General features: G+C 44.0%; 1 protein-coding gene across 1 annotated transcript in view; it reads left to right on the forward strand.

Moving 5' to 3' along the window:
- The window catches only part of LOC122940242 (alpha-2-macroglobulin-like), a 140,867-nt gene that overhangs the window by 112,020 nt on the left and 16,108 nt on the right, over positions 1-12,739 (forward strand). The window contains exons 29-31 of the mRNA XM_044296776.1: positions 8,021-8,202; positions 11,384-11,599; positions 11,736-11,863. Of these exons, the coding sequence (XP_044152711.1) occupies positions 8,021-8,202; positions 11,384-11,599; positions 11,736-11,863 (526 nt within the window). The remainder of the gene's footprint in view (positions 1-8,020; positions 8,203-11,383; positions 11,600-11,735; positions 11,864-12,739) is intronic.

The raw sequence follows: 12,739 nt of genomic DNA on the forward strand, positions 1-12,739 counted from the left end.
TTCAGCGAGCCATTCTGTCCAGCTGGGATCGCTCCCCAGCCTCCTTGGATCGGCCAATGCGTCTCTTTTCCCCAGTGCACTGGGGCTTCAGATGGTGGATGGTCTCTCTGCAATATTAGGCCGACCATCTCGAGGGTTGTCCAGTGCGGGTGCAGTACGACAACTCCACGGTGGTGACATACATCAATCATCAGGGCGGTACCCGGAGCCCGACATTCATGGAGGAGACGGCGCTGATTTTCAACTGGGCGGAGAAACATGTTCCAGCGCTGTCGGCAGTTCACATTCCAGGTGTAGACAACTGGATGGCAGACTTTCCCGGCGAGTGGGCTCTTCACCCGCAGGTCTTTCAGGATATCTGCAAGAGGTGGGGTTAGCCGGATGTGGATCTCATGGCCTCATGGTTCAACAAGCTTGAGCACTTCGTTGCACGATCCAGGGACCCCAGGGCTCTGGCATGCAATGCATTGGTGGGGCCATGGAGTCGGTTCACATTTCCTTACGTGTTCCTGCCTCTTCCGCAGCTTCTCAGGAAGATCAGGCCCGTCATTCTCGTGGCCACAGATTGGCCGCACAGGATGTGGCACGCATCCCTAGTGGTGCTTCTCGCCGACTAACTTTCGTGTCTTTCTCTCCGGGAGGACCTGCTGTCGTAGGGGCCGAACTTAGGGTCGCTACATTTAACGGCTTGGCTGTTGAAGCCGCCGTACTAAAGGTGCGTGGGTTTTCGGATGCGGTGGTCCAGACCATGATTATGTCCAGGAAGCTGTCATCTTCCAGAATCTACCACCGGACTTGGAAGTTCAACTTTAGTTGGTGCGAGCTGAGACAGCTGTCTCCCGTTCGCTTTTCTTTGCCGCGACTTTTGACCTTCCTGCAGTCGGTCATGGACCTGGGGCCAGCTCTCAGCTCTCGTAAAGGGCAAGTGTCGGCTCTCTCCATTCTTTTTCTGCAAAATGTAGCTTCGCTTTCAGCGGTTTGGACTTTTCTTCAGGGGGTGGCGCATGCTGGGCCCCCTTTCCGTCCTCCGTGGGGTCCTTGTGATCTTAATCTAGTGCTCAACGCTCTCCATTCTTCTTCATTTGAGCCTTTGCAGCAGGTGTCACTGCGCTTCCTGTCTTATAAGGTGGCTTTTTTGGTTGCAATTACTTCTGTCCGTACAGAGTCGGAACTCGCAGCTTTGTCATGTCGGTCGCCTTTCCTGATCCTCCATCAGGATAAGGTGGTCCTTCGCTCTGTGCAGTCATTCTTGCCGAAGGTGGTGTCAACATTCAATCTAAATGAGGAGATCATTCTTCCTTCATTATGTCTGGACCCATCTCATCCTCGAGAACAGTCGCTCCATACTCTGGATCTGGTGCGTGCAGTGCGTATCTATCTGTCCCAGACGGCATCTTTCAGGCAGACAGATTCCCTGTTCATGATTCCAGAGGGACCTAAACGAGGGCTGGCAGCGTCAAAGACTTCCATTTCCAGATGTATTAGTTTGGTTATTGTGGAAGTGTACCGCGTTAAGGACTGCGTCCCGCCCTTCCGGGTGACTGCTTATTTGTCTCGGGCAGTGGGAGCCTCTTGGCCGATGCATCACGGGGCTTAGGCCCTTCAGGTGTGCAAGGCAGCGACCTGGTCGTCTTTGCATACTTTTGCTAAGTTTTACAGGGTGCACACCTTTGCATCTTCTGATGATTCTTTGGGGTGTAGAGTTTTGCAAACAGTGGTTCTCTCATTAGCAGGGGGGTTGTAGTTAGGCTCACCCTCAGGGACTGCTCTGGAACATCAGGGACTGTCGTGTCGCAGTCGAGGCATGTGACATGTCGCAGTGCGACACCATAGCCTATCATTATAAAAATTGTTGAGACAAAATGTTGCGCGACACATGTCGTTGTGTAGTCCTAACATTAAAGGGGCAGGGTGCTGTGGAGGTCACTGTTAAAGAGGCGTTCACTGTGGATGTTACTGTTAAGGGGGCAGGCCGCTGTGGAGGTCACTTAAAGAGGCGGCTACTGTGGAGGTCACTGTTAAGGGCCAGGGGCCAGTATTAAATGGGCAACTGCTGTGGAGGTCACTGTTTAGGCAGCAGGGTACTGTGAAGTCACTGTTAAGGCATCGGGTTACTGTGGAGGTAACTGTTAAGGGGGCTTGCCCCTGAGGAGGTCACTGTCAAGTGAGTGGGGTGCTGTTAAACTCACTGTTAAAAAGGCTGGATGCTATGAAGGTCAAAATTAAGGGGATGGGCTGCTGTGGAGTTCCCATTTTAAAGTGGGGGGCACTGTGGAGGGGTAAGTGTTAAGGGGTGGGGGACTGTGGAGTTCACTGTTAAAGGGGCGGAGTGCTGTAGAGGTCACTGTTATGGGGGATACTGTCTATGTTTTAATGATACACACAAACATTAAATTAAATAGATTAAATATACCTGTACGGTACGGTCCTGCTAGTAATAATAATAAAAATTTTGCCAAAACAGCCATTTTTGGTCACGTTGCCTCACAAAAAGCTTAATATTAACTGATAAAAAAGTTGTATGTACTCCAAAATGGTGCTACTACAAATGTCACCACATCCAACAAAATATGGCTCTCGGAAAAGGACAACACAAAACATTTAAAAATATATATTTTATTGTGTAAAACTAAAACAAAAAAAAGCGATAACACCAATCACAGACATTTAACCCCTCAGAACAGACAGATTGGGGAAGGCATATATTGTCTCTATTAGAGCTTTTGGGGTCCGAAAATCGTGGATTCACAAACTATGGATACTGGCCGAGTGCATGCCGCCATTTCTTTAATTCCTGCAGAAATGTCCTATACTTGCATTGTCCCACTATATGTTATATGTGGGCACTTTAAACTTTTGATATGTGTGTATTTAAAGGGTTTGTCTGGGTTCAGAGCTGAACCCGGACATACCCCTTATTTTCAACCAGGCATCCCCCTGAGGCTAGCATCAGAGCATCTCATGCTCCGATGCGCTCCCTTGCCCTGCGCTAAATCACGCAGGGCAAGGTCTCTTTTGCTTTCAATAACACACTGCCGGGTGGAAACTTCCACCCGGCAGTGTGTTCGATGATGTCACCGGCTCTGATAGGCGGGCTAAATCCCGCCCATCAGTGCCAGTGACGTCACCGAGCTTCCCATGGCAGCCCCATGGAGAGCCCCGGTATGTCACCGGATCTCAAAAAATGCCTTTGCCCTGCGCAATTTAGTGCAGGGCAAAGGAGAGCATTGGAGCATGAAAAGCTCTGATGCTCAAGTCAGGGGGGCTGCTGGGGTGAAAATGGAGGTATGTCCGGGTTCAGCTCTGAACCCAGACAACCCCTTTAAGGTATTGTGGTATCAAGCTGTAATAACTGTTACCAGGTTGTTAGAGCATCTTTACATCTATTCGCCCCTAGGTGGTGCTGGCGCCACTTATATATATAGTCTGGGGTTTGCTAATAGTAGTAGTTGGTGCCCCTAGAAGGGGGGGTACAAGAGTATACCACCCTAATTCAACCGCCAAAAAATAGAACTTACTGAAGGGGAGCAGTAGTAATAGCTAAAACGTAACTTTTAATATGACTCCTAAAAAGTCAGGAACAAAGTAAAACACTCTAAAAGAGTGTCAGGTCTCAAGTACAAAAAACAAAATCCTGGTGGACCAAGAAAAGCCACACATAAGTCAGAAAAAAACAACAAAAGGCCCTGCGTAGCATATAAACATGGAACGGGTAAGGAAAGGTGTTTCTTACCAAAATGTTGGTTCAACAGCATATGGATGTAGCTTCAAAGCAGGATAGGTGTGCAATGATTCTGTCCCTTCATGTCGTGCCCTTCTCCTTCGTCTCACATCATATCAATCATGAGTTGGAGGAGTTGGCAAGATATGGATAAGGCTCCAGGACAGGTCGCATCAGTTAAAATTCAGTCTTGTTGATGTTGTTTTCAACGGATGGTACACCTGGTAAGTATAGGCAAGGGGGCTGATCCTCTACTGACCCTTGTATGCCCTACACAGGCTAACAAACCTTGATGACCTCCTAATACGGAGTCATCGCCCTGATAAGAGCAGCCCCGTCCAGAATCTTTTCCTGCTACCGGGCCCTAGACACCCCAGTGCCAAAAAAGTTAAATAAATACACCAAAAAATGGTGCAAAAAAATACATAAAATAAAAGTAAATCTAACAATATAGTGTCCCAAATGGTTTCATCCAATTGTAGACCCAGATTCATCAGGGGACTTGGGGCTCAACGTGTACTATACAGAGATGAGCACTGTATGACACTATAGTAAAGCTGGGGATCTCATCACAATTGTATATAATAATAAAATCACTTTGCCTGATAGGAGTGGCAAGTGGAAATGTGGGAAACCCCAGCATAAGCAAGATTATAGGAGTGACAAATTCACAGTCCCTACCCAATATCGGGGATGGCAGCGTACGGATAACAGCACTGACACCATTGCCAACGAAGGAACACTACCTGATCCTAGCATCCCGACTTGACGCACTGTAGCATCAGCGGATGTCTGTGGGCCTATATGGAGTAGGATTTAAATGTACTTGGGCAGTGAGCCTCATCCCGCATTCCGTGACGTGGATAAGTCAGCGGAATGCGCATCACACCGTCATCTGGAGCATGTGCATTGCGATAAACCGAGGCCGAAAGAAGGCATGCTAAGGAGCTCCCATATACAACGTCATAAGGCCCCGCCTACACAATGAATAAACACTAGGGGGCAACACCATAGTTAAGGCCCCAGCCCCTCTATTCAATTACAAGCCCTGTCTACAGTTATGGGCTAGTTAGTAGTGGGCATTGTATGATTGCTTTACAAAAACGCATCGGACAGAGGATGGACATTTTTATGGCTGGCTGCCTGACTGGCAGGTCATGACACATAGGCTATTTAATAGAATAATAAATAATAAGTTATAATGTGATAATATTCACTAAAAATACTACTTGAAAGATAAGGTGTGTTACTCATTTTGGATATCATAGGAAAGGAGTGCACAGGAATGCTATCTCAAATAAAACAGCCAAAATTCAATTGTTCATTGAGACCATGGGGATTTGATGTATTAAATTTAAATATCCACCAGGTCTCTCTTTGTGGGATGTGTCTATATCCCAGTCACCACACCGTGGTAACCTACTGAGACGTTGGATCCCCTTAAAGGGCTTCTGTCACCCCACTAAAGTGTTTTTTTTTTTTTTGGGCTAGTGAAATTAGTTATATTGCGATATATGACAATATAATTGTGTTACTTACTATGATCCAGCAGGTTCTGCAAAAAACGAAGTTTTATAATATGTAAATCCGGTCTCTACCAGCAAGTAGGGCGGCTACTTGCTGGTAGCTGCTGCAGAAATCCGCCCCCTCGTCGTGTTGATTGACAGGGCCAGCCGGGATCTCCTCCTCCGGCCAGCCCTGTCGGCATTTTAAAAATCGCGCGCCTGTGTTGATTCGGCGCAGGCGCTCTGAGATGAGGAGGCTCGTCTCCTCAGTACTCCCTCAGTGCGCCTGCGCCGATGACATCTTAGAAATAGAAGACGTCATCGGCGCAGGCGCACTGAGGGAGTGCTGAGGAGACGAGCCTCCTCATCTCAGAGCGCCTGCGCCGAATCAACACAGGCGCGCGATTTTTTAAATGCCGACAGGGCTGGCCGGAGGAGGAGATCCCGGCTGGCCCTGTCAATCAACACGACGAGGGGGCGGATTTCTGCAGCAGCTACCAGCAAGCCCTTTAAAGATGATGGCAGTCACACGACCATCATGCATCATGAGAGCTATCCCTATTGTTCCGTATATCATTGAGATATTCACCTACACGATGAAGGAACTCCCTGTTTTCCCAACATATCTGGCACCACATTAACAAGTCAGCAAATATATGATCCCTATAGTGCGACAATTAATAAAGTCGTGCATATAGTGAACGTCATCCGTCCCTTCGCCTGTGAAGGATTTTCCGGGCTGTATGAATCAGCAAAAACTGCAGTTGCCACACCTAAAACATCCTTTCACTGGCCTGTCAAGCCACGTGTGTGGTCTATCTGGTGGCGTATAATGACTATGTATGAGATGGTCTCTCAAATTCCTCCCCCTTCTATAGGTAATGGCTGGTTTAACCCTTTAAGGACTTAGGACGTTCCAGTACGCCATGTTTGCCGAGTCCTTAAAGACCCAGGACGTACCGGTACGTCCTAACTTTAAAAATAAAAAAAACATTGTTCACAAAAAATACATTGCGGCGCGGCAGGGGTTAATCGGAACAGGGTGTCCGCTGAAATCATTCAGCGGGCATCCTGTAACAACGCCGGGGGGTAATGTGACCCCCCCCCCCGCGCATCGGCGATCAAAAAAATAAAGTGAAAAAAAAGTTAACAAAATTTAAGTTTTCCCCCCAAAAAAATTAAAGTTTGAAGTAAAAATAAACAAAAACGTCATTTTCCCCACCTCGCAGCTAAATCAAAAGTTCCTATCAGTCTGATCACGTCAGGTGTAATGTCTACTAGTGGGATGTAGTAGAGAGGTTCATGTCTGTTACAATGCGCGTTGGTAGGATGTACGCAAAAACCCTGTCCGGGTAGCCCCGCTCACGGAACCTCAATCTGAGGTTCTTAGCCTGATGTCTAAATTCAGAGTCCTCTGATTTCTGAACAATTCTGTCTCAATCTCGAAAATTGTCCAATAGGTATACCTCGTTTAAGTGGGGTCGGGTAAATACTTTCCCATCTGAGTAATGAATTTGTTGAGGTGGGCTTCCGGTATATGGTAGTTTCTAAACCACCATGGTAGTTTTTACAGATAAGTATATCCAGGAATTGTAGGCAATCATACACCATGAAAGACGTGAATCTCAGATTAACCAAGTTCACATTCTATCCAGTGACAAAGTTCTCAAAGTCAACCTCTGTCCCGCTCCAGATGGCAAAAGTGTCATCTATGAAGCGGGACCAGAGGACCACATTGTCCAGGCCATAGGAGTATCTCCATAGATAATAGTCTTCTCCCACCAGCCAAGGAGCAGATTTGCGTACGATGCCGCACAAGAACATCGCAGTGCCCCTGAGCTGGTGGTAGAAACGTCTATCAAAAAGGAAGTACCGTATATACTCGCGTATAAGCCGACCCGAATATAAGCCGAGGCCCCTAATTTTACCCCCCAAAAATGGGAAAAATTATTGACTCGAGTATAAGACTAGGGTGGGAAATGCAGCAGCTACTGGTAAATAAAAATAAAAAAATAGATACCGTACCAATAAAATTACATTAATTGAGGCATCAGTAGGTTAAAGGTTTTTGAATATTTATTTCAAAGAAAAACAATATGGCATCAACAATAACTTTAACAGTACAAAAACCAACTAAAGCGAATATTCGATTTTTGGGAAAATACCAGTTCATGCGAATTTGTATGCGAAATTTGAATGCAATTTTTTTTTTTGCGAATTTTCGCAATCAAGACCTAGACTCGAGTATAAGACGAGGGGGCTTTTTGAGCACAAAAATATGTGCCAAAAAACTCGTCTTATACTCGAGTATATACGGTAATTCCTACAGAGTATAAATCTTAATAATTCCAGAACAAACAGATTATGTACTGAGAATTGTTGCTCTCTTGCTTTAAAAAAATAGGCACATGCATGTAACCCGGCCTCATGTGGGACTGAAGAGTAATTGCCTCTACATCTATCGAGGCTAGAAACCAGTCCGATTCAAGCGTAATCCCATCAATCTTAGTGAGGAGGTCACCAGTGTCCCTAATATAGGAGGGCAAGCTTTGTACAAAGGAACGTAGTATTTGAACCACATGTACTCCACAATTTTGTGATAGACTGCCCACTACCGTCACGATAGAGCAACCTTTTAATGGGGAAGTGCCCTTGTGTACCTTGGGGAGTCAATAAAAGGTCGCAATCACTGAGTGGAGTGGGTATAAGTAGTCAAATTCTCCTTCACTAATCAGATGGTCCGTTTTGGCCTACATGAGGATATTCCGTAATTCAGTTTGATACTCTTTTGTAGGAACTAATAAAATAGGAGCACACAAGGAACAATGCTACACAAACACTGAGACGGCCTCATATGTCATTCTGGCCTTGCTTTCTGAAAAGACTGTCACCATCAAGACTCTGGAGGATTGTGTGGATGGCATCCGTTGTATTTTGAAACAGCAAAATCCATGGGGTGGCTTCGGATCTACTCAGGTTAATTAATTGTTAAATAATACTGCTATAAATATCATTGTTCACTCTCAGTTACTTTTTCCATATTGCTTCAAAGAAAAAGGCTGACATAGTTGGTCATTCAGGGAGTGGGAGAGGACTTGTTGATCAAAAGAAGAAAACATAAGGCATGAGCCAATTTTGCACTTAAATGTTAAAAATGTTCTTAGTTACCGTGAGTAGTCAGGTGGGATCAAATTTGTACAAGAATTATGTACAGTATATTTATATATGGTGATATTATTTTGTTCTAAGACTTTGGAATCCATAAGACGGAAGTCAAAATGGAAGCCTTTAAGAGGCATTCCGTTTTGCTTTGCGTCATAATTAGAGATGAGCGAATCGAATCAGGATAAATTTGATTCGCCTAGAAGCCGAATTTCCTCGTGCTTTGTGTCAGCAAATCGATTTAACCTGAAATAGTATAAAAAACAAAAAAATTCAAACTTACCTTCTCCATTTGCTCGCGACGGGCTGCCAGCCTCCATCTTGCTTGAAGATCTCGGCCGAAATCCCGTGCAGCGTGAGATTACATCATCACGCCAATGGAGGCGGTAAGTTTGATTAAAAAAAAATGTATTGTAAATTTTACACTCAGATGCCGTGATCATGTATGAAAGCGGCATCTGAGGGGTACAATGACAGGGGCTACGCTATCGCAGGTCCCTGTCATTGCACCTGCTACTTACAAAAAAATGCGCTTCGTGATGAAGTAATTTGTCACAAATCAAATTTTTGGGTGAAATTCGGCAAATCAGCTAAATCGAACTTTTAAGAAATTCGCTCATCTCTAGTCATACACTGACTAAAAATATAAACGCAACACAACTCAAATATTGTTCACAAATCTGTGTTAGTGAGCACTTCTCCTTTGCCCAGATAATCCATCCCACCTCACAGGTGTGGCATATCAAGGTGCTGATTAGACAGCATGAATATTGCACAGGTGTGCCTTAGACTGCCCACAATAAAAGGCCACTCTGAAATGTGTAGAGTTTTGCCTTACGGGGGGGTCACAAAACCAGTCAGTATCTGTTGTGGCCACCGTTTGCCTCACACAGTACAACACATCTCAGTCGCATAGAGTTGATCAGATTGTTGATTGTGGCCTGTGGAATGTTGGTCCACTCCTCTTCCATAGCTGTGCAAAGTTGCAGAATATTGGCAGGAACTGGAACACGCTGTCGTATACGCCGATCCAGAGCATCCTAAACATGCTCAAAGGATGACATGTCCGATGAGTATGTTGGCCATGCAAGAACTGGGATGTTTTCAGCTTCCAGGAATTGTGTATAGATCCTTGCAATATGGGGCCGTGCACTATCATTATTTGTGTATGTAGAAATTGTTTCAGATCTTTGCGTTCAGCTCATGCAAAATTGGAGCAAAACCAAAAGTGTTGTGTTTATATTTTTGGTCAGTGTAATAGAATTCTATGGTCAATCATAACAGATCCGTCTGGTTTCCATTATGCAGAACGGAAAAAAAGTCTTGTCGACAGGACTTTGTTTTCTGTCTCGCATAACGGGAACCAGGCGGATCCGGTATGATTCCCATAGACTTCTATTATGAGGAATCAAAACAGAATGCCTCTTAGAGGCTTCCATTTTGACTTCCGTTTTATGGATTCCGGTATTTTCCGTTATAACAGAAAACAAAAACGGAGTCCGTAACGATGATGTGATCCCACCCTAACGTATGCCAGGAAAGATCCCAATGTGCGCACTAATGGGGTCATTTCTCAAACTGGTGTAAAGTAGAACTGGCTTAGTTGCCCATAGCAACCAATCAGATTCCACCTTTCATTTTTCAGAGCTCCTTTGGAAAATAAAAGGTGGGATCTGATTGGTTGTTATGGGCAACTAAGCCAGTTCTACTTTACGCCAGTTTGAGAAATGACCCCATAAATGTGTTCATAGGGTTAGCTTAGCCTCCATAGCCAAAATGGTGTCCTTTTTACCCTGACAGGACTGGTATACTGCTAAATCCATCCAACATCCTTCACAGACATCTGTTTAATGTAATAAGGAATACTGAAGCACTCTGTGTCTTCCTTCAGCAATAGCGTAGCTTTATTTAACAAGTCATGTGCGACGTTTCATCTACCAATAGTCTTTCTCAAGCAGTGTTGGCAATCGAAGCATCAAACATGATTCAGTGAATAAACTGAAAAGGAATGCTGTAATATTCCTTATTACATTGTCAGCGTAGACAAGTGATGGCTAACCTCCGGCACTCCAGCGGTGGTGAAACTATGACTCCCAGCATGCTCCATTCATTTCTATGGAGTTCTAAGCACAGAGAAGCAAGTGTACATCTTGGGAGTCATAGTTTTACCACAGCTGGAGTGTCGAAGGTTAGCCATTACAGGCATAACCCATGAAGTGTAGAACAGAAGTTACTTAGCAGTACAGCCAGAGGTGAAGAGTCCCAGAAGAAATTGTTGACTGCTATATGTAACTCCTCCACTGTTCCTGTGGCTTATTGCACCATATCTGGGGATGGGGGGGGGGGGGGCATAGAACAGGGTAATATTTGAACGATGGTGAAAGTGGGAAGAATGCATGGTTATTTCAAGAAAGGAATACAATTCCTCTGGCAGAAGTTTACCGCATGTAGTGAAAAGGTATAACATATCCAGTCTTTCTTTTCCCTGACATCTGCCTTCGAGGGAGAGCCAGGTGGTCTTCATACATATTAAAGGGGTTCTCTCATGTCAGCAAATGGCATTTATCATATAGATGAAGTTAATACAATGCACTTAATTGTGATTGTCCACATTGCCTCCTTTGCCAACTTGATTAATTTTTCCATCGCTTTATATACTGCTCATTTCCAGGGGTTACGGCCCACGGCCCTGGCCACCAGAGAGGCCGACTTTTTTTTCCCTATAGTGTGCAAGCACGATCATCTCTGCTGGATTGCAGGGTGGTCCTAAATCCTGGATACAAGCAGTGTATAATGTGATGAAAAAATTAATCAATCCAGCAATATGGACAATCACAATACATTAGTAAGTGCTTTGTATAAACATTGTCTACATGATAAATGCCCTTTTCTGAAGTGAGAAAACCCCTTTCACTTCCTGCAGTTGATACGTTTCGCATTTTACAAATGTCTTTTTTTCAACTTTTTTTCTTGTGCTTTCTTTTTGCTTCTGTAGGACACAACCATAGCTCTTCAAGCTCTAGCTAAATATGCCAAAGCCATCAACCACAAGAAAGGGGATGCAACGGTGACAATTCATTCAGAGTCCGGCTTTAAAAAGATAGTTCACATAGACAAAAGCAACAGTCTTCTTGTACAAACAGTTGACCTTCCTGAAATCCCTGGAAAATATACTGTTGGCGTTGAAGGCGAAGGCCTTGCCTATGTGCAGGTAGAAATAGCTAATTTTTGTTTTATCAAAATTAAGATTAATATTGTTTACAATGAACCATAAAATCATATTGTTGGATAGCTAACCATTTACAATTTTTGACACCCATTTCTTAATATTTTCTAATTTTGTTTAGTCACATGTACATTACTATGCTCTGCCTGAGAAAAAAGGAAAAGAGCCCTTTTCTTTCAACGTAAGCACTGAGCCATCTACTTGCACCCATGCATCTCAGAAAAGGTTTGATGTACATGTGGATGTCAGGTGAGCTACAAGTTTTCTGCAGTCTCTGCACACATAGTTGAAGCGCGCCACATAGCCATGAACCACACAACAAAGCTGCGCGCCATGTTCTTTGCTTCGATTTTGTACAAGTGAAAACCGTACAGTAGAGACCATGGGACAGATTTACTGTTGAAAATGGACCCGAATTTTGGTGCAATTTGGCAAAAAAGGGGTGTATTTGTCTTGTACCACATTTATTAACAGTTTTAGTCCATGTTAAACACTTGTTCTGCCTCATCTGGCAAGGGTGAGTGACTTACCATCAAATACATGGTTTTAGTAGAAAATATTGAGGTAAAAAAACTTAGATAAGGAGCTATCAGCCGAGCTGCCTGACAGAACAAAATAAAAATTCAGAGCCTGTTACTACAGAATCTCAAGGCTACACAGAGAAATGGGCTCAACATAAAAAAAAAAAAAAATACCTATTGAAAAAAAGATTTTTAGCCCAAAATGAGTGCATTGCAATAATATATTTTTTTTAAATGCCTCCAATGGTGCACATAGCCTTCAAGACTGTATGTCTAAGTTTACATCTTCTTACTATTAGACATATTAGTAAATCTGTTCCAGTGTTTGTTTGTTTTTTACTAAAACAAACTTTTAGGTGAATCTGCATCATGAGTGGCCCATGTTGTAGTGGGCCCAGTCTATCCATATATCACATATTAATTTTAATGACTGCCAGGTAAATCTATATTTCCCGGGCAACAACAGCAACGTCTTCAGTGGTCATCAAACATTTTTAAAGGGGTTGTCTGGTTAAGATGGCCCCTTCAAAGTTCAAATCTGTGAGGTTTGTTACTATGAATTGTGCAAAATGAAGCAAATTTGCTCATGTAGTCCTATAGGGTC

The sequence above is a fragment of the Bufo gargarizans genome, chromosome 6 (assembly GCF_014858855.1).
Source record: "Bufo gargarizans isolate SCDJY-AF-19 chromosome 6, ASM1485885v1, whole genome shotgun sequence".
Taxonomy (NCBI): domain Eukaryota; kingdom Metazoa; phylum Chordata; class Amphibia; order Anura; family Bufonidae; genus Bufo; species Bufo gargarizans.